The sequence below is a fragment of the Leucoraja erinacea genome, chromosome 4 (assembly GCF_028641065.1).
Source record: "Leucoraja erinacea ecotype New England chromosome 4, Leri_hhj_1, whole genome shotgun sequence".
Classification (NCBI taxonomy): Eukaryota; Metazoa; Chordata; class Chondrichthyes; order Rajiformes; family Rajidae; genus Leucoraja; species Leucoraja erinaceus.
Window position 1 is genome coordinate 107,767,736 of NC_073380.1, and position 25,649 is coordinate 107,793,384.

A 25,649-nucleotide genomic window follows, 5' to 3' on the forward strand; every position below is an offset into this window, starting at 1 on the left:
CTCGTTGCAATGCGTGTAGCGATATGGCACGCATGCGTGGAAGCGGGCTTCTTCACGTAGTCACTCACGTGACTCCGAAGTAAAATTCCATGGTTCTCCCAATACTTTATTTTCAGAGACTATTGGGAGGTAATTCCAAATGACCAACATACATAAGTGAGTGGACGGGTTTTCCCTTTTGAAAGATATGTAATTCATGGTAAAACATAGGATCACATGAAAATAATATCCCAAGCTGCCTGCTGAAGAGGACATGATCTTCTGTTGCTGATGCACAATAATGGCATTTGCTGTATCTTCGTTGCTGTATATTCATTGGTTGACTGTTTATAAATGATGCAGGTGAGGATTTATTTTGAGATTACAGCATCAACAATGATCTGTAACGTGAGCCACAAGAGGTCAATCTGACTCTGGGTCTGAATGCTGCGTTGCTGCCACAGTGTAATTGAATCCAAAGCAGTATCCAACAATCAAGTCAGACATGGTTTAATCACCTGAGATTTAACGCATAGTGATCCACTTGTCATGTTTCAACTTCACTGGCTTTAAGGCTGAAAATACTAAGGGTCTTGCATTAACAATTCCTTTATGCCCCTGTCCAACTTAGGAAACCTGAACAGAAACCTCTGGGGATTTTGCTCCCCACCCAAGGTTTCCGTGCGGTTCCCGGAGGTTCCCGGGGGTTTTCGTCAGTCTCCCTGCCTGCTTCCACTACCTGCAACCTCTGGCAACCACCTGCAACCTCCGGGAACAGCACGGAAACCTTGGGTGGGGCGCAAAGTCTCCAGAGGTTTCCGTTCAGGTTTCATAAGTGGGACAGGGGCATTACCAATGATGCTAAATGTTGGACTGAGGCAGGACGGGCCATATTTCCTGAATTGGTCTTTGAGGCCAACCAAGTGCTGTCCTTTCTGCTGTTAGTGGCCATTAGCTGGAGGAATTAATGAAAACCCTGCCTTCATTATTTGTAAGAAGACATTCATCTTCCAAGGAAGGTTTTTCATTGTTGATTATGCAGCTATATTATAGAAATATGTTAGTATCCCTCAAACCACACGTTATCCAATGAGGCAAAGTGCCTTTGTTGGTGTAAGTTGTTGTTAGCAACTGGAGTTCTGCAATGATGTATCCTTGATGAAAATAGTTGTTTCGAACCTTTTCAGTCAAGTTACTTTGAAATTATTTGGCTCTATCATTCACGATGCACTAATTCATTAAATTGGGTTAGGGGCACATATATTACAATGGATTGCTTGACATCCAGCACTTTCATTTTCCAACTCACAAGAGGTGGCATTGCAAGAGGTTGAAATAAGAACATGTGCCCTTCTAGAATTTGTGTGGACGATGTCCTTTTTTTACCGACTCCCCCATGGCTACTAAGCTTGCCTGCAATGCTTACAAACTCTAGTCTGATGCTCCCACTCAAAAAATGTGCTAACGAGAGCAAAATGGAGGCTGAGTAATTTCCAAGTGCAAATTTGGATTTGAGCTCAATAAAAATATCTGCAATGACTTAGGTATTTTTCACGCATGAAAATATCTTCCAAAGAGCTCTGCAACAGAATCCATAAATGTGATCTTTTAAATGGTATTGCCTTTGAACAGGAAACTTTACAAAGACCTCCTTGACGTGATTCACAGTTGTCCCTGAGAACAGTGTCATTATATGTTAATTACAAATGTCAAAAAATGTCATGAGTAACATGTGCTTTTCTGATGTAGAAAGCAGATCATAATTGAATGTATATTTGGAACTTAGCAGTACACTGTGTGACCTAGGAATAGTTTAGGTTTTGGTTTACTATTGTCATTTGTACCAAGATTCAGCATTGTTTTGCATGCTATCCAAACAAATCAGATAATACTAAATATGTGCAATTTAGTCAAGCTCAAGTACAAGAGGAATGGAGAGTTCTCAGCATCAAAGTGCACCAGTTCCAGTTACAAAGTCCATGTCTGCAAAGGGGTGAAGCTGCACTAATCAATCATGTTCCACTTTGGGTTCAACTCCTTTACAAGTGCCAAACATGTCATAACACACAGTGCTGTAAATGTCAACAAATATATATTTAATTAAGACCTGGAATCTCTGGGAAACAAACCAAAGAAAGTAAAGATGGGATGGAAACAAAATGTTGGAGTGAAGGAATTGGTTACGTTTTGAATTGAGACCCTTCTTCAGACTGAGAGTCAGGGGAGAGGAACACATAGAGGTTGGGAAGGGTAAGGTGTGAAATCACAGATCAAAGCAGATGCTCACCAGTTAAAGGGTGCAAGCGATTTTGCAGAAGCCTTATGAAGAAGAGGAGCAAAGTATACTTTGAACCCTCAACAGGCAAGGCAGAGGAATTAACAATGAAAATAATGAAATTGCAGAGACTTTGAAGAGTCTCCAGGATGTGATGGTTGCAGAGATGGTGATTGCTTTAGTGATCGTCTTATTGCATATAAATGTTATAGCTCATGGAGTTGAGGGTAATATATGAGAACAGATGGATGATTAGTTAGCAGATACAAAGCAAAGATTTAGAATAAGCTGATTGTGTTCAGTTTGGTAAGCTGTTACTAATGGGATGCCACAGTGAGCAGGTGTGCTTGATATTAAGGGATCAAATGTATTGTAGCTAAAGAAAATGAAATAAAAATGGAAATCTGAAGTAAAAACAGAAAATGGCAGAAACACTCTGGTAGTGTTGTTTTATCACTACTTTCATCTTTACTATTGTATTGTAACCAGATTTGTTTATAATATAGAGATAAATCAAGAAGCAAAAATAGTGCAGATGGAGCAAAACGAGGGAAAATGTGAAGTGTTCTAAATTGGGAGGAAGAATAGAAAAGGACAGTTTGATTTAAATGGCTCGAGACTGGTAAATGTAGGTGTTTAGCAGAATCTCGGTATCTTTGTTGAAGGAGTACCGGAATATATCTGGTGTAAATACAGCAAGCAGTAAAAAAATGAAATGAAATGTTGACCATAATAGTTAGGGGGATGAAGTACATAAATAGGGATCTCTTGCTATCACTGTAAGGGATTTTGCTGAGACCAGTTTTTGGTGTCCTTATTTAAGGGAAGATATTCTTAGATGAATTGCAGTAAAGATTTGTTATATTGATTCTTGAGATAGGGTTTAACTTCTAACATGGAAAGGTAGTGTAGAATGGAGCTAACCTTCCTGGAATTTAGAAGAATGAGATCATCATTGATTTTTTTTAGTGTAGAGATGCAGCATGGAAATAGGCCCTTCGGCCCATCGAGCCCGTACTGACTGGTGACCCCCGCATATTGACACTATCCCACACACACTAAGGATAATTTGTTCATTTACCAAGCCAATTAACCTACAAACCTGGACGCCTTTGGAGTGTGGGAGGAAATCGAAGATCTCAGAGAATAAACACACGGTCATGGGGAGAAGGTACAAACCCCATACAGACAGCACCCGTAGTTGGGATCCAAACCAGATCTCCAGTACTACAAGCGCTGTAAGGCAGCAACTCTACCGCTGCACCACCATGCACATATAATATATATGATATATAATATATGATATATAAGATTTTGCGTGAAACTATCCAGGATCACGCTGTGAGAATATTTCGCCTTGCGTGGGAACAAAAACAACATGGATTTAGTATCAGGTCTATCTACGATCTCCCTTGTAGAAAGGACTTTGGTCACTACACTCTCCTCCCAGCCATGGACGTACACATCCATTTGAAGCATAAGTGTCTCCTTGAGCCCACATTGTTATTTAATAATAGCATTACTGATCTGAATTTAACCTCAATTCACACTTTTGTCTACCCATGGTAACCTTACACCCTCGTGTTTATTGAGAATCAATCCACTCTGCTTCCACTGCTTTTTCACCAAGAAAGTTCCCAGCTCTCAACCCTCTGATAGAAACGTGTTGGCATTAGCATTGTCTGAAATAGGAGATCCCTTGTTGTTAACCAACCAACTACACCACCAACAAAATTATCCTACAACGAGGAACATCTTTCCACAGCCACTCTGTCAAGACCCCTTAGGAACATATATGTTCAATGTTATATATATGGTGAGTAGGACTTGGCAACAGGTCCTGTTCCTCATTGATTTGTTGTTGAATACAAAATACAATGTCATTGTTTTGTTTGACAAGCTGGCAGTGTTTGCATGATGAAGGATTGGTCTGGTTTGCTGGTTGGTGTATGTGAATTTGTAATCCTGTATGAATGTTCGGAGTCTGTCTTGATTGATGGAGGTTGTTGCTATGTGATTTATTGGGCACGTTATATTGGGCAACATTATCGTGCATTTTAACGGAAGAAACCAATTGAAGATGCTAACCTTTTAACTGGGTGCTGGCCACAAGCGACATTGTTCCCGGTCGAGATGCCATCTATTTGGTTTGATGTCTTTCTTCCGGTTGGAGCTCATTCTTGATCTGTTGACCATAGAACCACCTGGAGAACCTCCTTTGGCATTTTTGGTCACTGATCTTTGAGGAGGATCCAGCCAAAATTATCTGGAGTCAAAGTGACATTTCCCATCACATTAATAACATCAATACTCACTCACACATATATAAAGTCAGCTTTCAGAAATGCTAAACACAAACTGAATGTTTCAGGCTGAATGCCGCACAACTCATCACTAAAACAAGTTCCAATTGGATTGGCCTAAATGGGAATCCAGTTACTATGACTCAAGGTGTTTTTTTGTCAAATATCTGCTCCTTTGTATTGATTTCTGATTTTATAACCAAGGAATCGTGACAATTTGTGCAAGATTTTGTTGGCATTTCTGGCAATTGATTCCTGAAAATCATGCTGTTAAAACTATTTGAAGCATGGTGACAGAGATCCCAGTTTTAAATGTCCACTTAAGTACTCTTTTGCTATTTGAGATTTGTTAGTGGTTTCTGAAAACTCATGAGAGGAATAGATCGGGTAAATGCACAGTTTCTTGCCCAGAGTAGGGGAATTGAGGACCAGAGGACATAAGTTTAAGGTGAAGGGGAAAATATTTAATAGGAATCTGAGGGGGTAACTTTTTCACACAAAGGGTGATGGATGTATGGAACAAGCTGCTAGAGGATGTAGTTGAGGCTGGGACAATCCCAACATTTAAGAAGTAGTTAGACAGGTACATGGATAGGACATGTTCAGAGGGACATGGACCAAATGCTGGCAGGTGGGACTAGTGTAGCTGGGACATGTTGGCTGGTGTGGGCAAGTTAGGCTGAAAGGCCTGTTTCCATGCTGTATCACTCTATCACTCTAAGTAGTAACTCATATATGCATTTATACTGCTCTCAATCTCAAACCATGACCTTTGTAGTTTAAACTGTTTTAACAATGGAACATTTCAGTTGACATTTTGTTAGACCTATATCCCTGATAAAGGACTGCCACTGCACTGATGTTAGATTACATTTTTGTTCAATAAAATAAAGTATTGATCGTCACATTATTTCTCCATTTCAGCTACATCAGCAATAGGGTTTCTTCATCCACACAGTAGTCACGACTACTCCCTGACTGGCCTCTCCGGGACCTAAGTACAATAGATTGTGGGGAAATTGACAATGTTTTTTAATTATATTTACAAGTGGACTTGAGGGCTGAAATGTGGAATCACCCACTTAGAAGTCTGCCTTCAAATAGGCTTCTGATGGTTTGTTTGTATCTGTGTACAATTAATCTCCAAGAAGTTTATTTGTGTACAATTAATCTCCGATAAGAAGTTTATTTTGTTGCAGCGAAGTTCAGCCTTAAATTAAAAAATAATTTTACACTACAATACAACTGCCAGAACCCACCACCATAATACAGGAAACATATATCATATCAGGATACCCTTATGGGATACAAACACAATCAACCCCCCCCGGAAAAGGGGCAGGCAGCTGGCTCGGGTAGAGCCCTATTCATGTTGCAGCATGTAGTTCAGGGCAGAATGTTTTGTTAGCAGTTTCAACGCCATTGTTTCTAAAACCACAAGAAGGCAACACATCCATCTGTGATGTAACATGTTATAGAAAGTGATTATCAAGTTTTTCTACAGTTCATTACATGAACATGAAGGCAGGTTTTTGAATGTGTCTGTTTTATTATGTCTGATTCACACCTTGAAGGGAATTAAGTTTGACTGATATTTAGGATTAGATTCAAAATAACTTCTACACCAATTGAACAAAAAATATTAGACTTTCTCTTGAGTAGAAGGGAAAATTAAAACCAAAACCAAGTTTCTCTTCTGGATTAGCTCAACCCGTTAACAATAAATTGTTGATCTGAATCACGGCACCCAAAAAGTCAGATAAATAGATGTGAGAGCCATATTTGTTGATCCTCTTGTAGGTATATTGTCGGCCTGGCATGCTGTAGAGAAATGAAGCACCTTTGTGTACAAAATTAGGTTTAAGAATTATATTTTAAAGTATGAAAATATTCTAAAAATAGGAATTCACAAATTGAGAAGAATTGAAAAAATAAGGTAAGATATATTCATCTGGATAATTAGTTTACATATGGATGCAAGGCTTGGAAAAAATGCACCTCCAGCATGAAATGGCTTTTCCCCCAGCCATTTCCTTGAGAAGAATATTTTAAACCTAAATTGTATCTAATCAGTTTCTTCTTTATAAGCACATTATCTTCAAGGTTGATTGAATATAACTATTTGAAGAGTGTATTGAATTTGTATTTTTAAAGATATTGATATCCATTTAGAATTACAAAAACTATTAAAAAACCAGCTGGATATATTACTTCTCAATTTAATTGAATTTTCTTCAACGTTTCCTTGGGGTCAATTAGAAGTGGTTGTTCTTAAATACCATATCTCAATTCAGCAACAACACAGCAATTTTAGATTTCAGTGCAAACGTTTGGATCTGAAAAAAAGCTAATTTGGTGATACTTGGAGCATAACTGAAACCAGAGGGAAAGACTGTCCAGTGATACTAGAGTTATACGTTGGGTTTTCTCATGACTGTACTCCTTTGGACAAAAACATCTGCATATTTTAGAAATTGCAGAAAGCAGCACAAATGAGGTGAGGAAATATTTATTGTCAATCAAGAAATAAGGAACATCCATCGGATAAAATAGATCCTCCACCTAAACCTCAACATTCACTAGTTGGTCACCTGGATCCATATGAAACCTGAATATGGTTTGTATTCATTGCCTTATATAAAAGACATTCATAATGTAATTTCCTTCCAACTAGCATCTTGGGAATAAGGCAAAGGGTTCCTAAGGCATAGTTTTGAAATTTTGCGACGATTGCCTCAACAATCAAAGTTACATCGGATAAATGTTTTCTTGAACTCTAGGAGTATTGACTTGGTTATGCCTGGAGCATCATTCCCAATTCAGCATTTTTGGATGGCAATAAGCCATTTGTCTCCTCACATTCTGTGGTATGCAGTGAGAAATAAACGATTAGCTGGGAAATCTGTGACAGGGAGGCATGGAGCCGTGTTTTTTTTTTAATTACTCATTCTTCAGTGCCCATTCTAAATGCTACTTAAGTTCTTTAGTTCCATGAAGAGAAATTCATTTCTATTTTCTACATCATGGCTTCAGGCACTTTATAGCCTGAATCTGCGGAATAGGTGTTAAATATAGCTCTATGAGCTGGAGTGGAATGGGTATAAACCATACCCACATGACAGGTTTACCTCCTGAAGAAACAAACCTTCCAAATTTCACTTCCTTTAAATGTAGAAATATATTTGTAATTCGTCAAATTTTCCATTGTTTAGAGATGATGTCTTTTGATGTCCTTGAACATCCTTCCAACCTCTTCATTATCACATTGTTAAACATCAGAATCAATCTACCCATAACTACGGGGCTGTGTCTGGAACAAAGGGGGAGAAAATGATTTATTTTCAGCCCATTACTTAAAGTGAATGAAAGGTCGATTCCTATGGATTGGGAATTTATTAAACAGCTGAAATGTCAAATTGGGAGCCATAGGTCCATAAAGTGCCGTTAATCTAAGCCCAGTGTGATTTTCTGTGTCTTTGCTGCATTATTTTAACTATATGTGCTTGTTAGAGAATATATAAAAAAGCATTAATATTCGGCTAAAGTTAATAATCATTCTACATTTAATTTAACAGCTTAATGAAGTGTTGGTTTCTGTCTGCTAACAAGTCTATGTTGATGTATAAAAATAATGTTTTTTCTGATTTGTTATTTGAATATTCAAACTGATCTTCTATACACTTTGTGTTTCCATTCACTCTCCTCCTTTCACACATTTTGTATTAAAGGATGCAAATATTTTTTTCTCAAGTGCCTGCCTGGCTTTGGTAATAATGATAATAGTAATATTACTACTACTAATCATAATAATAATAATTACACCAATGAAGTTTGAGATGAAAATAGTTTCATTTGGATATCTCTCTCCAAAGTCATCTGGTTAACAATATTCTCTGGACCTTTTCGAACTATAAGCTGTTAATGATTCTCAAAATCAAAGGTTTCCATCCCCATTATTGCCTAGAGAGCCATCAAAGTTCAAGTGCTATATTATGACAATCTTCACATGCTATTGAATAATTATGTGATCATTTGCGAATATCAGGACAAACATTGAAACCCAAGCAAAAGAAGGGCATTTGCAAACTGAAAATTAATGATTCTAGATGGAACCCTGACAATTTTGTCAGCCCGCTGTTACCCTGTTATCCTGGCCATTTGACCACAGTTGGTTTGTTGCCCATGTAATGAGAAGGGAAAGGAAAATTATTCTCAAATTCAATTAGAAGATTAAGCTGCCACGCCATTGAGATTTGGGAGCTGCCCTGATTATTCTAAAATTGTTTTCATGTCAAGAATCATCTTTTTGCAACACACAGAAATCTAACTTCTTGCTGTTTAATACAGTTGTCTGTAATTTCTGTCTCTGTCCTTTTCTGTACCCTTCCTCCTCTGCATTTTCTTATGTGTTTGATTCTCACAGGGGACGTGGATTACTACTGGCTGGACCATGCGTCTTGGCATAGCAGTGAGGTGTCCCCAATGTCTTTGGTGAGACATGTGGAGCCTTAACATTCAGTTTCCTTTTCATTTCACTATCCTTTGTTTTATTTATGCCTTTGCATGTTTCTTTTCTTTTTTTTATCCCATGCCTGTAGGGAACAGTCAAAGGGGAAAAAGAAAAACTAGTGAGCAGGCAGTATTGTCGGATTCTAACACCTTGGCTGAGAGGCAAAAGAAAATGGTGCGATTTGGCGGCCACTCATTGGAAGAGGACTTGGAATGGTCTGAGCCTCAGATTAAAGATTCTGGGGTAGATACATGCAGTAGCACAACACTAAACGAAGAACATAGCCATAGCAAGAAGGTACAAAGTCTGTATAGCCTGCATTCTACCTGCTCATTTGGTCTTTGTTTGCTATCTGTCACTCATTGTAAAAGGACAGGGTCTTTCCAGTGCTAAATGCACATCTATACAAGTGCAGATAAAAAAATTAAAAAAAATCCAAAACTGCTTGCTTTATTGTTTGCTGTCCTGCAGCAAAATTAAATACTTTATTTTCAAGATGCACAGGAATGTTCAGATGTACAGTTGCATGGTAGACTTTAGAAACATGTTGTGTTGTTCATGAGTGATAAGTACAGTATGTTCTTGAAACTTCCCAAATTGATTTTGTTTACTGATTGAATATCAGTTTAAAGTGTCCCCTTAACATGATAAGATTTTTAAATCAGACTGAGAGGAAAAGTTGGATCTGTTTTGCACAGAACTGTGTTTTTCTTTTTTCCCTTCCACTTTCATGTATGCAAACTTATTTTGGTGCAGTGGCATTTTGGTAGGTGTGTAATAGTATCTGTTTTGCTGTTTGCTTGGTACTTGCTTAAACTTGATAATCATGGCAGTTGGTGTTGACAGTGGTGGTAGCTTCTAAAGTGGGTAGCCTTATTGAGCACTCTTGCTTTTTTCTCTGCATGCAGCATGAATTAAAGCAATGAGCTCCTGTAATTACACAAACTTTTCAAATGCTTCAAAAACATCCCAGAGCGGAACGATTCTCACACAGCATATTAAAATGCACCAAACTCTAATTAGAAACCAAAAATATCATTGTTTGTGTATTTACAATGTGTTCCTTGTTGAATGAAAAAAATTATATGTTATTAAAAAATGACTAAAAGCGCACTAACAAGTATAAGTATTTAAGACCTGTGTGTTATTGCTTTGACCTCATAGCATCCGGTGACGTGGCAACCGTCCAAAGATGGAGAACGCCTAATTGGTCGAATATTGTTAAATAAGCGATTAAAAGATGGTACAGTGCCTAGAGATTCTGGAGCACTGCTTGGTCTGAAAGTGAGTAATACCTGGAGATCAATGGCCGTGTTTAGCAATGAATATATACGTTGACATGTCAATGAAGTCATTTATTCCATTATTTCATGGAAAGTCTTTGATAATGTACATTAGTATGATTCATGTATTTTTATACATGTGTTTTTCTGGCTGTTTGATGTGTGCAAAAAATATATTCTGTTTTATTTAACTGATTTAACATTTCCTTATTTCGATCTCAAATATGCTACTGTTGTTTGTCTGGTGAATGGAAGTTTAACTTCCATTGGAGTATCTGTGATATATAGTTGGCCTACTAAATTATGCTGTGTTAGCTTTCTGCCTTTTGTGCAGAATTATTTATTAGATACTGCTTCAATTCTAATAGTGTACTGTCTGATCCCAGAAGATGTTTCTTCCTCAGCAGGCACACTTTACACTTCATGTGGTACAAAATAGTCTCAATGCCTTTAAATAACCAATTAAAACAATCTCCTGGTAAACCACACATGAACTAATCTAACGGACTGAAAGATATAATATAGTATAAGATGCAAGAATAATCTATACTTTATAGAAGTATATGGTATGTGTTTGGAGAAAGTAGTTATTGTGGAATCAAACTCATCATTGGCAGAATTGAGAAATTCTAGGATTATCACTGGAGATTGCAGCGTGTAGATTGCATAATGATATTCTGCTCATCTGATGTGACAGTGCAGGTTGACCAAATTATTTTTGAACGGTTTCTCTGGCCATCTTACCATGAAAGAACACTAGGGAATTGGGAGAATTCACAGGGAATTTCGGACCACCTCCATTTTGCTTATTCTTCCTTGGATCATCTGCCACAAATGGACACCTCCCAGTCAGCCTCTGGAGTTCTTTGTGTCTACACTCTATTGGCCATTGGTATGAATACCCAAACCCCTCCAGCAGGAGGCAGCACTCACATGGAGCACACACCAATCTCACCTAAGATGCACAGCCACAAGGACAACTCTGTTGGAAACAATAGATGAAAGAATCTAGATGAGACCTATGCCAGCACTCCCCTGTTATGCAATGCACAGGAATGAGGGAATACTCCATTATCTTTCCTCCTTTATTTCTATCGCGGAACCATTTATGATTTCACCAAAATTACACCAGGGAGTGTTTACTTACTGATTTCTTTACAATTTTAAGAAGACCTCCTACTAATCATCTTAAAATAATTACTGGTTGAATCAAAACTATCATATCCAAAGCATCATAGTCCTCGTTCAGTTTAGTTCATCAAATTTTTAGGGGGGATTGTTAAATTTTCCATAAGTTCTAAAAGTTTTATAATATTCTGAAATCAAATGGAACTCAAATTATGAGTTTGTGCCATACCAATACTAGATGCAAGGAATAGTGCATCAAATACCCAGAACCCAGTAGGGTTACGCACACAGATCAATTTAAATTACAAAAATTGTAACTAGCTCCAAAACAGTTCATGCACAAATACAATAATTAGTCAGTAAACATCTTTTAAAAACAAGCAATGATCCAGCATTGATTTATTCCAATGAATGAACACAACTTTGGCATTATATACTGTGATCTGTTGAGATAATTGCTTGTGCATTCATATTTGCTAGAAGCCTAGGGACTGAGGTGGATCAGGAAAGATTATGCTGACTAATATTTCTCTGCTGATGTCTGACTCCTGAGTGGTGCTTAGTCACACAAATTGTATTGCACAATGTCAGCAGGTTGAGAAAATGAACTGGTTTGCTGGCTTTGACGTAATTCTTCATCCATATTTAAAGTGGATTATTAGTAAGTGGAAAATATCAAATAAAAAAACCCCATTACATTCCCATTGTAAATATGACTTGGATCCATGAATTGCCCATTGAAGTGAAGAGTTGTAAATCAATTTTGTTCCGAGATCCTACTATATTTGTTTTTTCTCTCTCCCCACACTCTGCACTGGAGTGCAACTCAGGAGGTACAAATAGCCTTCCAGGATCATGATTGTTAATAAAGAGTACAAGTAATGAGGAAATGCATTAATCTCTGAAAATAATCACACATGAGATAACGCTTTGATCCAAATGAATTCAATTTGTCAGCTATTTATTAGCTACCATTGAATAGAGGCTAAGAGAAGGAATCCTGCCCAATATTTTTCATTTTTACTTCATTCTTCTTTTGGGTGCTTTGTCCCAGTTTAGAAATTCTGCCAGTGCCGCGATCTAGTTTGTCCATGTCTGTACAGTTGGGAGACTAGGCTCGTGAATTTTCTGTACAATGTCATGTTAAGAGGTTTGGGCACCAGCAATATTGAGTATATTTAATCCTAACACACGTGCAATTCATTATTTAAGGATCAATAAGGAGGACAGGAAATGAAATTGCAATGAGAAATAATAGAAGAGATTCTGTATATCTTTGTCCAATGAAACTAGGTTGGTATCCTGGAAAGAGAACAATGACATTATATATGGAGCAGAAATGTTGAGATCTTTGAGATTTAAGGGGGTATTTTGTGATCTAATACTCCAATGAGGAAATCTGCTTCCTGTGTTTACCCATCTTTTGAGTTAATACAATTGTGAATTCACTCATTTTATGACTTGGAGAAGAATCTTGAAGTTTGATGTGCTTTTTATTCTTGACCCTTTTGGTGTCAGAGATAATGAGTTTGGGGGTGCAGTTAGCAAATTGCTGCAGCGTGTTGTACTTTGTTGCAAACTAATGGCTTGGTGGGGAGCATGAACAGTTGAAGTAGTGGATGGGTTGCGATTTGCTTTGTCCTCGAGCTGAGATTCTAAGAATAACTCCTTACCAATAGTTGGAAAAATGTCTGACTAAATACTGTACAACATTGCCTTCCACAGGAGCCCATCCGAATTGCAATACAGGGGTAACATCCATGACTGCTGATCTCAGCACTTTAGTTCATTGCACCCAGCAAATTATCTGGTAATCAGTTATCCATCATGTAAGACACAGGTGACCAATAGATCCGTCAAGATCACTTCAGGTGCCAGCGTACAAGCAGACTTGCATTTCAATAATTTGATATGTACAGCCATCAGAAATGTGGACGTGAACATACTTTCATATTTATTTAATTTACAAGGCTGTTGAGGCATATTTATGCATGATATGTCAATTATTAATGTGTAGGAAGGATGCTGGTTTACACTGAAGATCGACACAAAATGCTGGAGTAACTCAATGGGTCATGGTAGCATCTTTGGAGAGAAGGAAGAAGTGACGTTTCCAGTCGAGAAGAACGTTATGATGATATTATTTTTATAAATGATGAAAGCACATATTAAGATGCTTGTTGGTTGACTAAAATAAAATACACATCTTTATTTGATGGTCCTGCATCCAACAGGTGCTAATTGTTTTAGATCTTACAAGTATCATCCCTGGCTCCCTGCAAAATAAAATACATATGTGTCTGGCAAGGTCAGCATTTATTGACCTCAATAAAATGACAATGTGTTGCCTTCCTGAACCGCTGCAGCCTATGTGGGGAAATAGTCCCACTATGTTATTGGGTCAGGTGCTTCAGGATTTAGATCTTGTAATGATGAAGTAATAGTGAGATTACAGATCCCACATAACTGATTATTAAAAATGGGGTCCTGGGCATTATTGATCTTTCACTCAACATAGAAACATAGAAACATAGAAATTAGGTGCAGGAGTAGGCCATTCGGCCCTTCGAGCCTGCACCGCCATTCAATATGATCATGGCTGATCATCCAACTCAGTATCCCGTACCTGCCTTCTCTCCATACCCTCTGATCCCCTTAGCCACAAGGGCCACATCTAACTCCCTCTTAAATATAGCCAATGAACTGGCCTCGACTACCCTCTGCGGCAGAGAGTTCCAGAGATTCACCACTCTCTGTGTGAAAAAAGTTCTTATCATTTCGTTTTTAAAGGATTTCCCCCTTATCCTTAAGCTGTGACCCCTTGTCCTGGACTTCCCCAACATCGGGAGCAATCTTCCTGCAGCTAGCCTGTCCAACCCCTTAAGAATTTTGTAAGTTTCTATAAGACCCCCTCTCAATCTCCTAAATTCTAGAGAGTATAAACCAAGTCTACCCAGTCTTTCTTCATAAGACAGTCCTGACATCTCAGGAATCAGTCTGATGAACCTTCTCTGTACTCCCTCTATGGCAATAATGTCCTTACTCAGATTTGAAGACCAAAACTGTACGCAATACTCCAGGTGTGTGGTCTCACCAAGACCCTGTACAACTGCAGTAGAACCTCCCTGCTCCTATACTCAAATCCTTTTCTGCTATGAAAGCTAACACACCATTCGCTTTCTTTACTGCCTGCTGCACCTGCATGCCTACTTTCAATGACTGGTGTACCATGACACCCAGGTCTCGCTGCATCTCCCCTTTTCCTAGTCGGCCATCATTTAGATAATAGTCTGCTTTCCTGTTTTGGCCACCAAAATGGATAACCTCACATTATACCACATTATACTGCAGAGGGTAGTCAAGGCCAGTTGACATAACTGAAACTGCTCTAAAAACACAAATTGGAGATTGGGAAGTGCTGATAATGTATTAATATATGCAAGCCCTGCTACAACAGGTGGCCTGGAGGTCCAAACCAAAAAATGCAGCAATCACTGCAACGCGTTTCCAAGGGATGTATTGGCAATGGAGTTCCACTATTAAAAAAAAGGACAGGCATCAGCCATTTGGGATTACTGCTACATTCAAGTCCGTCTGCAAGTCACTGGAATTCTTTGCTCAACGTTATTGTGAGAATCCTTTCAGCTGTAGGACTGCTAAGTTCAAGGAGGCAGCTAGCCACACCTCCTTAAGGGCAATTAAGGATGGGCAATAAATATTTACAGTGATGTCCTGGCATTAAAAAAAAAAAAAAAGGAACATTTTGGAGAATCAATTAATGCTGAAATAGTGATAATTGACAATAATGCAGAAATAGTGACTATACTTCAGAGAGTTCACCTCCATTTCCATGGAACTGGAAAAAAAACTGAAGTTACCCACTCACTTTTTTATATAATAAACTTTTATGCAGTAGGCAATGTTCATGGGAATTCCAAAAAGTAGAAATAAAAACATGGATTTGTGCATGGCATATTATGTTTGACAGGCTTGAATACATTCCATGATAAAGTAATGGCCTTCATTCACATTATTTGGTTTAGTATTGCCAATGGTTGCAGACTCTGTGATCTTCCAGTTATAATATAGACAATGCAATTGTTCCTTGTCTTGCTGACCTCCTGCCACTGTCAGTGATTCTTCACTATTTGTAACAAGGCTAGACTATTGTGTATGCTGTTGGATGATGTGCTGGTTGTGACAATGGCTTGCAGAGTGGGATAGCCAAGACTTCTGCTGTTGGAATAACTTAAGTCGCACACCGTGATTAAGATCCAAAGTCTTTATTAGCGTTACAGCATAGATAACTTCATCTTCTGTCAAACTAGTGGGCGTAGCTACAAAGTATGACTCATACCATGAGTGACACTGATCTACATCCTCCCTCTTAAAGAATTAAATGGCAGTACAAAACCATTGACTAAATAAGGCATGCATAGTAATTGATAATAAACTGGAGGAAAGTCAAACATAGCCCGGGTACTTCACGACCGGCTTGCAAACACGACCAGCACGTGTGCGATAAAGACCATCTCCGTTTTCCCCCACCGGGGACAGAGCCGGTGGCTTCACGGGTGACGGAGACTGAACCAGCATTCCCGGTGATGAAACAGGGGACTGTGACGCAGGTGGAGGGGGCATCGCCACTGGCAAAGCAGCCGCTCCAGAAGTGGGTTGTTGTGCTGGATTAATGCCGCTGGAAGTACACTTATACGGTCTGGATAATAGGGAGGTGGAGCCGGCTCATTCACAGGCAGGATATGTTGTCTGTTATGCCTGTAGGTGCCGCCATCGGCACTGACCAGATATGAGAATGGCTCAGAAGCAGTTCCAGAAATAACACCGATACGGTCATGACCTTTGACGGTTTGCAAACGAACCACCTGCCCCTTGGTTAATGGCGGCAGCGGCCTACTTGTTTTGTCATACCACTGCTTTTGAATGTCACGCTTTTGTTGTAACCTGGACTGGACGTTTGATGGTGGAACCTCCTGCGGGATCAAAGCCTGATCCGCCACAGGCACCGTGGCTCGGGTCTGCCTTGACAATAAACGTTGAGCAGGTGAACTCAAAATGGGGTCGCAGGAGATGTGGCGTAAATTGAGTAGATCCAGGAACACGTCAGAATTAGCTCTGTATGAACGTTCCATGAGCTGTTATGCACTCTTGAAAGCCCGCTCAGCTAGTCCATTCAACTGTGGATATCAGGGCTGCTGGTGATGTGGTGAAAACCCCAGCGTGCAGCAAATTCCTTGAAGTGTTGGCTGGTAACTTTGACTGTCGTTATCAGATAATAATATGCACGGAGCTCTGCAAAATGGCGAGCAAGCTTCGAAACTACCCCGTGAGATGTGGGACTGCTAAGAAAATCAATGTCAAACCATCCAGAATACGAATCGACAAGTACTAGGTACTGCTTGCCATGCCACTCAAATATGTCAGTTGAAACTGTAGACCACAGGAGTGCAGGAGCCGGATGTGAAAGAAGTGGTTGCTTTTGTTGGTGATGTGTCAAGCTGTTACACACTACACAGGATGCCACATTCTCGGTGATGTATTCGGCCATGCCAGGCAAGTAAAACATGTTTCTTGCCCGTAGGACGGTGGTTTCAGTGCCTGGGTGCCCTGCATGGACAGTGTTAAAATACTTGCTGTGCAGCGAAACAGGGATTACAGCCTTGTGTCCTTTTACAATAGTGCCATCCTGCAGCACTAGCTCATCACGGACTGTAAAGAAAGGCCGAATTGGCAGCGAAACATTGTAGTGTTTGTTTGGCCGGCCGCGCTTAATGACGGAGGCGAGCGACTGTAAAGTACCGTCAGCAGCAGTGTGGGCAACCAGGTCCTCCATACAGGACAAGGGAATAAATGACACAGTCATTACAATAAAGTCAACATCCGGCGAGGACGGACCCTCACAGGTGTCCCGGGGTGCTCGCTAGAGAGTGTCAGCCAGGTGCATATCCTTACCACATCTGTAGGTCAGAATAATGTCATATTTTTGAAGTTTCAGCAGCCCTGGAGAGGCATGAATCGGTTTGTTAAAGATGCTGATCAGAGGTTGGTGGTCAGTTTCAATCGTGACCGTATGTCCGAAGATAAAGTCGTTACATTTCTTGCAGGCGAAAACAATCGCCAGCAGCTTTTTCTCAATTTGGGCGTATTGTTGTTCTGTGTCAGTCATAGTGGGCGAGGCATAGGCAACGGGCTTATTGCCGCTACTATCATTTTGAAGACGTGCTGCGCTCAGTCCGTGTTGTGAAGCGTCACAAGTCAGTGTGACCGGTCCGTCTAGGACCAAATAAGCGAGAGTAGGAGCACAAGACATCTGCTGCTTATGAGTGTCGAACGCCCTCTGCTGTTGCTCGATCCAGGTCCAAGCAGTGTCTTTGTGTGTAAGCTGTCAAGTAGTTAACCATGCCAAGGAATCTCTGCAGACCGAGCACGTCTGTGGGTTTTGGGAGCTCGTTGATGGCACTGGTTTTCACCGGAGCAGTTTTTAGGCCATCTTTAGTGAACACATGGCCTATGTATTTCACCTCACTTACCCTGAATTTGCATTTTTGAGGGTTTAGCCTGAGGTTGATGGCCTTGGCGTGATCCAGGACCTTCGTCAGATTAGCATTGTGTTCTTCAAAAGTTTGTCCCGCAACGAGGATGTCATCCACTACAATAGAGCATGGGTAACCTGCAAACAACTGCTCCATAGCTTGTTGAAATACTTCACTAGCAGAGCTTATGCCAAAGGGCATGCAAAGAAATCTGTAACGTCCGAAGGGTGTTCTGAAAGTTGTTAACTTTGAGTTGTGTTCCAACGATATTTGCCAGAATTAACTCTTGGCATCTAGAACAGTGAATAGAGTTGCCTCAGCCATCTGTGCTGCAATCTCGTCCACAGTGCGCATGGAATAGTGAGGTCGTTTAATGGCTGTGATTAAGTCCTTAGGATTGATACAAATCCGTATTTTGTCCTTATTCTTCTTCGTTGCCACAACCATAGTGGAAACCCAGTCCGAGGGGTCAGAGACGGGAGCAATCACACCTAGAGACACCATTCTGTTGAGTTCACTTTGAACACGGTCTCACATAGCATGGGGAATCTTATGAGCTGGACGAACAATTGGAATTACCTCAGGGTCAATGATAATTGGATAGCTAACAGGCAACCTGCCTAGCTTGTCGTCAAACAAAATTTTGTATCGTGCTAGGATTTTTGGCTAAAGTCATAGGCTGTAGTCAGATGACAAACAAAAGAGCTGAAAGAGACAAGTCCCATGTCTTGACATGCGTTGGTACCCAGTAGAGACGGCACATCCTCACCTCACGAGCAACATAGAAACTCAGGTTGCGGACACGTGAGTTAAGACAACTTGACCGATAGGGTGCACTGGATCTCCTGCAAATGGGAGAAGCGAAGCAGCCTTAGGAGTGACATTCTCTGTTTTTTGTAACTTTCTAAACTTTTTCAGCAGTCTCTAGAGTAAGCTCAGCATCATAATTTATCATTGCGGACACCATAGACCAAACGGTCACGGACTAGGCTACCTCATATATCCCTGAAATCGCACCGACTGGCAATGTGCTTCAACATACTGACATACATCTCCACAGGTTCTCCCTGTCTCTGGCTTCGGGAAAAGAACAAATGCCTCTCCATGACCAAGTTAGTACGTAACTCACATAACTGTCGGAATTTACATAGTAGGCAGTCAGGGTCTCGGATCGATCACCGCGGTGAGCCGCTTCAATGTAAATTGAGAAGTCCTCTTCAAATACTCGCCACCGTTCTGCGAGGTCCTCATCAAACACCAGGATCTCTGATTTTCTGAGAGCAGAAGCCATAGTAATATATACCGGAGAAAACAACAAACTAAAATAAAAGCAATATCATTAAGCAAGGAATTAGTCCGTCAACTCTGACACCATGTTGAACTTCTGCTTTTGGAATAACTTAATTCATACACCGTGATTGAGACCCAAAGATTTTATTAAAGTTACAGCATAGCTAACTTCATCTTAGCATGTTACTCTAAACGTGAGAGGCAAAGGGTAGGGAGGTTTTCTGTTAAACTAATGGGCGCAGCTACAAAGTATGACATAACATGAGTGACACTGAACTACACCAAAGTTGTGACTTTTGTAGCAATATAAATATTTTGGATTGGGGTGCGGAATAATGAATGCTAAATGCAAGTCTGATGAACATTGATAGAGATTGAAAGTGAGAGGTGTCAGTATTCCGTATAATTGGTGAAATCAGGCATTTACTAGAGAGATTTGTTAGCATTGACCACACTTATTTAGGTTATTCAATATATGTAATATTGTATCCTTATCTTCAGGGTTTTGCTTCAGCGATTCACCGCCACTGTTGTCAGAGTTGAAAATTGTGGCGACCACTTTGTACCATGTGCTGGCAGCCTTGAATATCTCCCAGGAGATATTCACAATGTATATCTCACAATGAGTCCCAGGATGCCTGTGAGCACAGACAGTGTAGCTTCCCTTCTATAGGTGCAGCTTTTGGTGATGCAGACTAACCAATGTAGCACTCGCCGTTAACAAAATATTAGGGAATAAGGTCTGAAGAAGGGTCTCGACCCGAAACATCGCCTATTCCTTTGGTCCATAGATGCAGCCTCACCCGCTGAGTTATTCCAACATTTTTATCTACCAGGGAATTAGGTAAGGTAAGGAACAGCGCCGAGGGCACTAGCTATCAGCAGAAAACAAACACGTGTGCAAGCAGTTGGAAACTGTTGTACTGCCTTACTTTGGGTTGCATGGGCACACGTTAATGTGTAGGAAGGAACTGCAGATGCTGGTTTAAACCTGCGATAGACAAAAAAAGCTGGAGTAACTAAGCGGGACAAGCAGCATCTCTGGGGAGAAGGAATGGGTGCCACTTCGCGTCAGGAACAAGGGTCTCGACCTGAAACGTCACCCATTTCTTCTCTCCAGAGATGCTGCCTGTCCTGCTGAGTTACTCCAGCATTTTGTGTCTATCTACAGTATGTAGTGATCACTGCAGCTTTTTCATCATGGAGCCTTTGGTGTCCAGCTTTTAAAATGAGCCTCCAGGTTTCTAAATCTGACTGGGAAGTATTTAAATTATTTCATTTCAAGCAATCCACCCATATTTGTACAGTGATACTCACTTTTGATGATCATATTTTCCTTTCTCCAAGCATATTTCCTGATGCCGCATACAGATTTTTTCCTCAATAACTCTTAGATATTTCAAATGACTGTTTTTCTGCTATTGTTGACACGTTGTATCTTTCTTCTGTACTGATCTAAATTGGTTTTTCAATGGCACTTTTCCATTTATCCTGCTCGACTACAGCTCTATATTTGTCTTACTTGTCAAGTTGTTTTTCCCGCAGTTCTTCCCTTTCCGCTCTACGGTGTTCCGTGATATTTTTGTTCCTTATTTTTAATTTTTACATTGACATGTTTTGATATGACCTTAACACCTAATGTGTGTGTTTCTGTGCGAATGAACAGGCTGAGATCTATGGTAGTGAGAAGGAAGGAGAATTGATGTTGTTGTGACAGCAGCACATGAAGCCCTCCAAAACCGATGAGATCCACAGGATTTTGAAAGTGGAAGTGCAAAATAATGGCATCCAGCTGTCAAGCGATATAGAGGACTTGGTTGTCAAAAATGTTACAAATTAGCTTTAATAGGAAAGCATAATTGTCTCAATTATACATTCTTGACTCAAATCATTCCAGACTACACCCTGTTAAGTTGCACAACAGAGAAGACAAGCAAATCAAAGACAATGAGCTAGACTAGAGCCATAGCATTATCACAATATTATTAAAAATATCAAAAAGTATAGAGCAACAAGTTCTCAGCCGCTGAGGGAAAGCAAATGACAATATCATTGTAGTTCAATAAAAAACCCTTGGTCAGCAACAAGTATTTTATTCAGTAACTAAATTACTTACAGACTGTTATTTGACACTGGAAAATATTGTTATGATAGTGTTGGATGTCACCAAAAGAATTATATTAAGGTTTCAGTGGATTTCCAATTTCCTTATCATGATAACGGCAGACCTGGTTAACACATGACAACAATATATCATTTCAAGATTGCATTTTAAAATCGTAACCTCTTTCAATTTGTTGAAATTTTCCTGTAATACAATGCAGCACAATTCTACACAAAACTACAAGCAGTATCAATGATTTAGCTTACGTTCCACAATTTGTCGATTGTCATAAGCAGATACTCAGCAGCCAATTGTTATCTGTTCTCATAACTTGAGTGAAGTGGAAAAAGACAAATTGAAGGCATTGATTAAAACAACTATAAGATGTGAAGTAAATATTAAAACAATGCTTAAATGAAGATTATTCCCAATTCGCTACCAATTCTCCTGAAATGATTTGGAATAGGCAAGGTCTATTGATTATGTAAAAATGCTGCTAAACCAATTTATTTTTAAGTAGAATAGATGCACTAATAATGTTATTTTCCTTTGATTCCTTTTTGAAACAGGTTGTAGGTGGAAAAATGACTGAATCTGGCAGATTATGCGCATTCATTACTAAGGTGAAGAAAGGGAGTTTAGCAGACACTGTAGGGCATCTTAGACCAGGTACTATCAATCAATTAAGTTTCTTTTATTGTCTCTCTTTTATTGTTGTCATCCATGCTACGTGGATGTTGACTGTCTGCATTACATAGCCAAACTCTTTCCAGTATTAATTTCAGAAGTGCATCCCTATTCATATGAATTAAAATTAGATAATTAAATTGTGTGCAACAGTTACAGGATAGATAGATATTTGTGGCATAATAAATGGTTTGCTATTATGTTTTTTTCAATTTCAGCGTTTTACTGACAGTCGTCTGAAAAATCCAAGTTCATGTGTCCAAACTGTCAAAATAGGAAACAATTCTTGTGTTTGTACCTATTTCACCTAAAGTAAATGGATTCCAGTAATGCCCCTGTCCCAATTAGGAAACCTGAACGGAAACCTCTGGAGACTTTGCGCCCCACCCAAGGTTTCCGTGTGGTTCCTAGAGGTTGCAGGTGGTTGCCGGAGGTTGCAGGTAGTGGAAGCAGGTAGGGAGACTGACAAAAACCTCCGGGAACCGCACGGAAACCTTGGGTGGGGCAAAAGTCTCCAGAGGTTTCCGTTCAGGTTTCCTAAGTGGGACAGGGGCATGAAGGTGTTCATTTGGACACAAGTCTTGAAGCAGTGAATTAGTTAATCTTGAATTTTGAAAAGTATCTGTGCTCTGTATTTTTTTAAATGTCGATACCTCTACCCACACTGCATTATTGTGATCCATTTAGGTGATGAAGTTCTTGAGTGGAATGGAAGATCATTACAAGGAGCTACATTTGAGGAAGTGTACAACATCATTTTTGAATCCAAACCTGAGCCACAAGTAGAACTGCTGGTTTCCAGGCCTATTGGGTTAGTAGATCTTATTTAATATAACACATAGTTCAAACTTAAATTACCACAAATAAAAATATTTTGTGAATATGTACTTGCCAACAAATTTAAAGTATGTTCCCCTAAAATGTCAAAAATGGCAGCAGCCATTGATTGAATTAATTAAGCAAAGTTAAAATAAGGAAGAGAACAATATTTGGACCTCGGGTGCAAAAATCAAATATAGACCGCCTTCACTGAATTATTATTTAATAACAACATTTCTGTTGGTCTACATGAGCAACACACTATTTGTTGAAGGTACACAAAAATGCTGGAGAAACTCAGTGGGTGCAGCAGCATCTATGGAGCGAAGGAAATAGGCAACGTTCCGCACGAAACGTTGCCTATTTCCTTCGCTCCATAGATGCTGCTGCACCTGCTGAGTTTCTCCAACATTTTTGTGTACCTTTGATTTTCCAGCATCTGCAGTTCCTTCTTAAACACTATTTGCTGAATTGGCTGAAATTTTGCAGGCAAATACCAAGAATTCCATGAGTAATTGCCAAAATTATAGATGTGTACACATGCCAGTTTCTCTTTGCCAGTCTTTTCTTGATTGTGTCTAACAATTGGACATCAATGAAATTATGACGGTCTGGCTCATGAATTGCATGAATTATCCTGGAAATCTTGTACAAGGTCAGAACTGACTCAAGGAGACCATTTCCTTTTATTTGAATAGACTAGAATGGTTGTGGGGGTCCAATGTAATTATTTTATAATTCTTATTAACTTTTAAATTATTTTCAGTTTATTTTTATTCATTTTTTTGGATGGCAAGAATTATTGATTGAAGCCAGGGATTATTGATCTTCCCCTCATTCAAATGCCGTTGAGACGGTGCTGGCAAGCCACCCTATTGAGCTGTTGCCATCTTCCTGGTACATACGTGACTGAGTTTAGTTCAATATTTTTTTACCAGTTTTTAAGTCTGTTATGTTTTGTTTTATTTTTTTGTTTTATTTATACTCTTTCAAGAGAGAGCTAGATAGGACTCTTAAAGATAGCAGAGTCAGGGGATATGGGGAGAAGGCAGGAACGGGGTACTGATTGTGGATGATTAGCCATGATCACATTGAATGGCGGTGCTGGCTCGAAGGGCCGAATGGTCTACTGCACCTATTGTCTATTGACTATTTTTTATAAAATATTAACAAAAGATTATATTATCTTGATAGCTTTTGTATGATTCTGAATGACAGATATACTGAAGCATTCAATTATTTGTATAGCTTGGAGAACCAACTAAGTACGAGATATAATTTGGCCAGTTATCAAAGTACCATTCAGTAATTCCATGGGCAGGGCTTGTTTTACCCTGTTCATTTGATTACGCTTAGATACATTGAGCTTTGCAAGCCCACACATTCCCACAGCCATCTTAATTATACTTCCTTCATCCAGTCTCCTGAAGAGTATCCTTCCCAATCTCTCAGCTCCCTTTACAGATGCTGTGATCTCGTGCTTTGGAAATGTCATTTTTTTGTTTAACCATGGCCTTCCTCCACCATAGTTGTGGATCTCAGCTGCGGTTGTTCTATTTCCAAGATGTGTTTACACATCACCTCTGCTCCAGGCCAGGACATAGATAGATGTCTTTGTCCTCACTTATCACATACCATATATCACTCCACAATCAATGCACCATTCTTCACAATTCCAATGATGCTCAACAAGATTTAGATACATCTTCCTCTCCATATCCCGTCCAGCATTTTGACAGGACCCTTCTGTTCAGGACTACCTGGTCTGCTCTTCCATCCCCACTAATCACTCCTGTTGTCTCCACTCAACTGCAGGAGAAGCAATATCTGTCCTTACCCTTTCCTCCCATTCAGGACCCCATACAGTCATTTCAAATGAAGTAGCAAATCACTTGCTCTACTTCCAGTCTAGATACATTACATTTGATGTTCACAATATGGTGTTTCCTACATTGGAGAAACCAATTTCAGATTGCTTGTCTGCCTTGCTTAGCACAGTGTTCAATTCACAGGAGCAACCCAGAGCTTGCAGTTGCCTGGCACATGCATTCTCTATCCTATCCCCACTCTGACCTATCAATATCGAGCTATCTGCACAGTTCCAAGTAAGTGTGAGGAACAGCATCTCATTTACTAAACTGGTATTTTGCAGCCTTTGGAACAACCTCCAATCCTTCAATTTTAGAGGTACCTGTACTAGCTTTTTCTGCTTGTATGAGAACTAGTCAATTCTGCTGCAGGTTATTCATCTGTAATGTCAGATTTGCTTTCTGCACAGACACTGCCTGATCTGCAGGGCATTTCTCCATTCTAATTTGGGTTTCATGTCTCAGCCACAGCTCTGATCTTCGTTTCACAGCGTAACATGTTTATTTTTTTTAGTTTTCCATCTTTCTAATTGCCTTCATCAACCTGCAACCATGTGACACCATGAACAGTCAAATCATCTTGACAACCCTGGTCTCAACCAATGAGATATTTAATATATCCTACACAATCCTTCCCCACCCTCTCTACACCAAACTAACTTAATCTTTCACTTTTCTAGTTATTTGACCTAAAATATTACAATATTTTTCTCTTTCCCCAAATGCTGCCTTAGCATTTTCTGTTTATATCTCTTGCTCGAGGAAACAGACTCTCTGAATATTTTTAAGGTGGAAAGATATAGAGATACAAGAGTCTGCAGATGCTCGAATCCAGAGAAACAAACAATCTGC

General features: G+C 39.6%; 1 protein-coding gene across 1 annotated transcript in view; it reads left to right on the forward strand.

The window, feature by feature from the left end:
• Positions 1–25,649, forward strand: part of rims2a (regulating synaptic membrane exocytosis 2a) — a 684,525-nt gene that overhangs the window by 277,381 nt on the left and 381,495 nt on the right. Inside the window, exons 6-9 of the mRNA XM_055634901.1 lie at positions 9,156–9,364; positions 10,232–10,351; positions 21,993–22,092; positions 22,798–22,921. Coding sequence (XP_055490876.1) covers positions 9,156–9,364; positions 10,232–10,351; positions 21,993–22,092; positions 22,798–22,921 — 553 coding nt within the window. The remainder of the gene's footprint in view (positions 1–9,155; positions 9,365–10,231; positions 10,352–21,992; positions 22,093–22,797; positions 22,922–25,649) is intronic.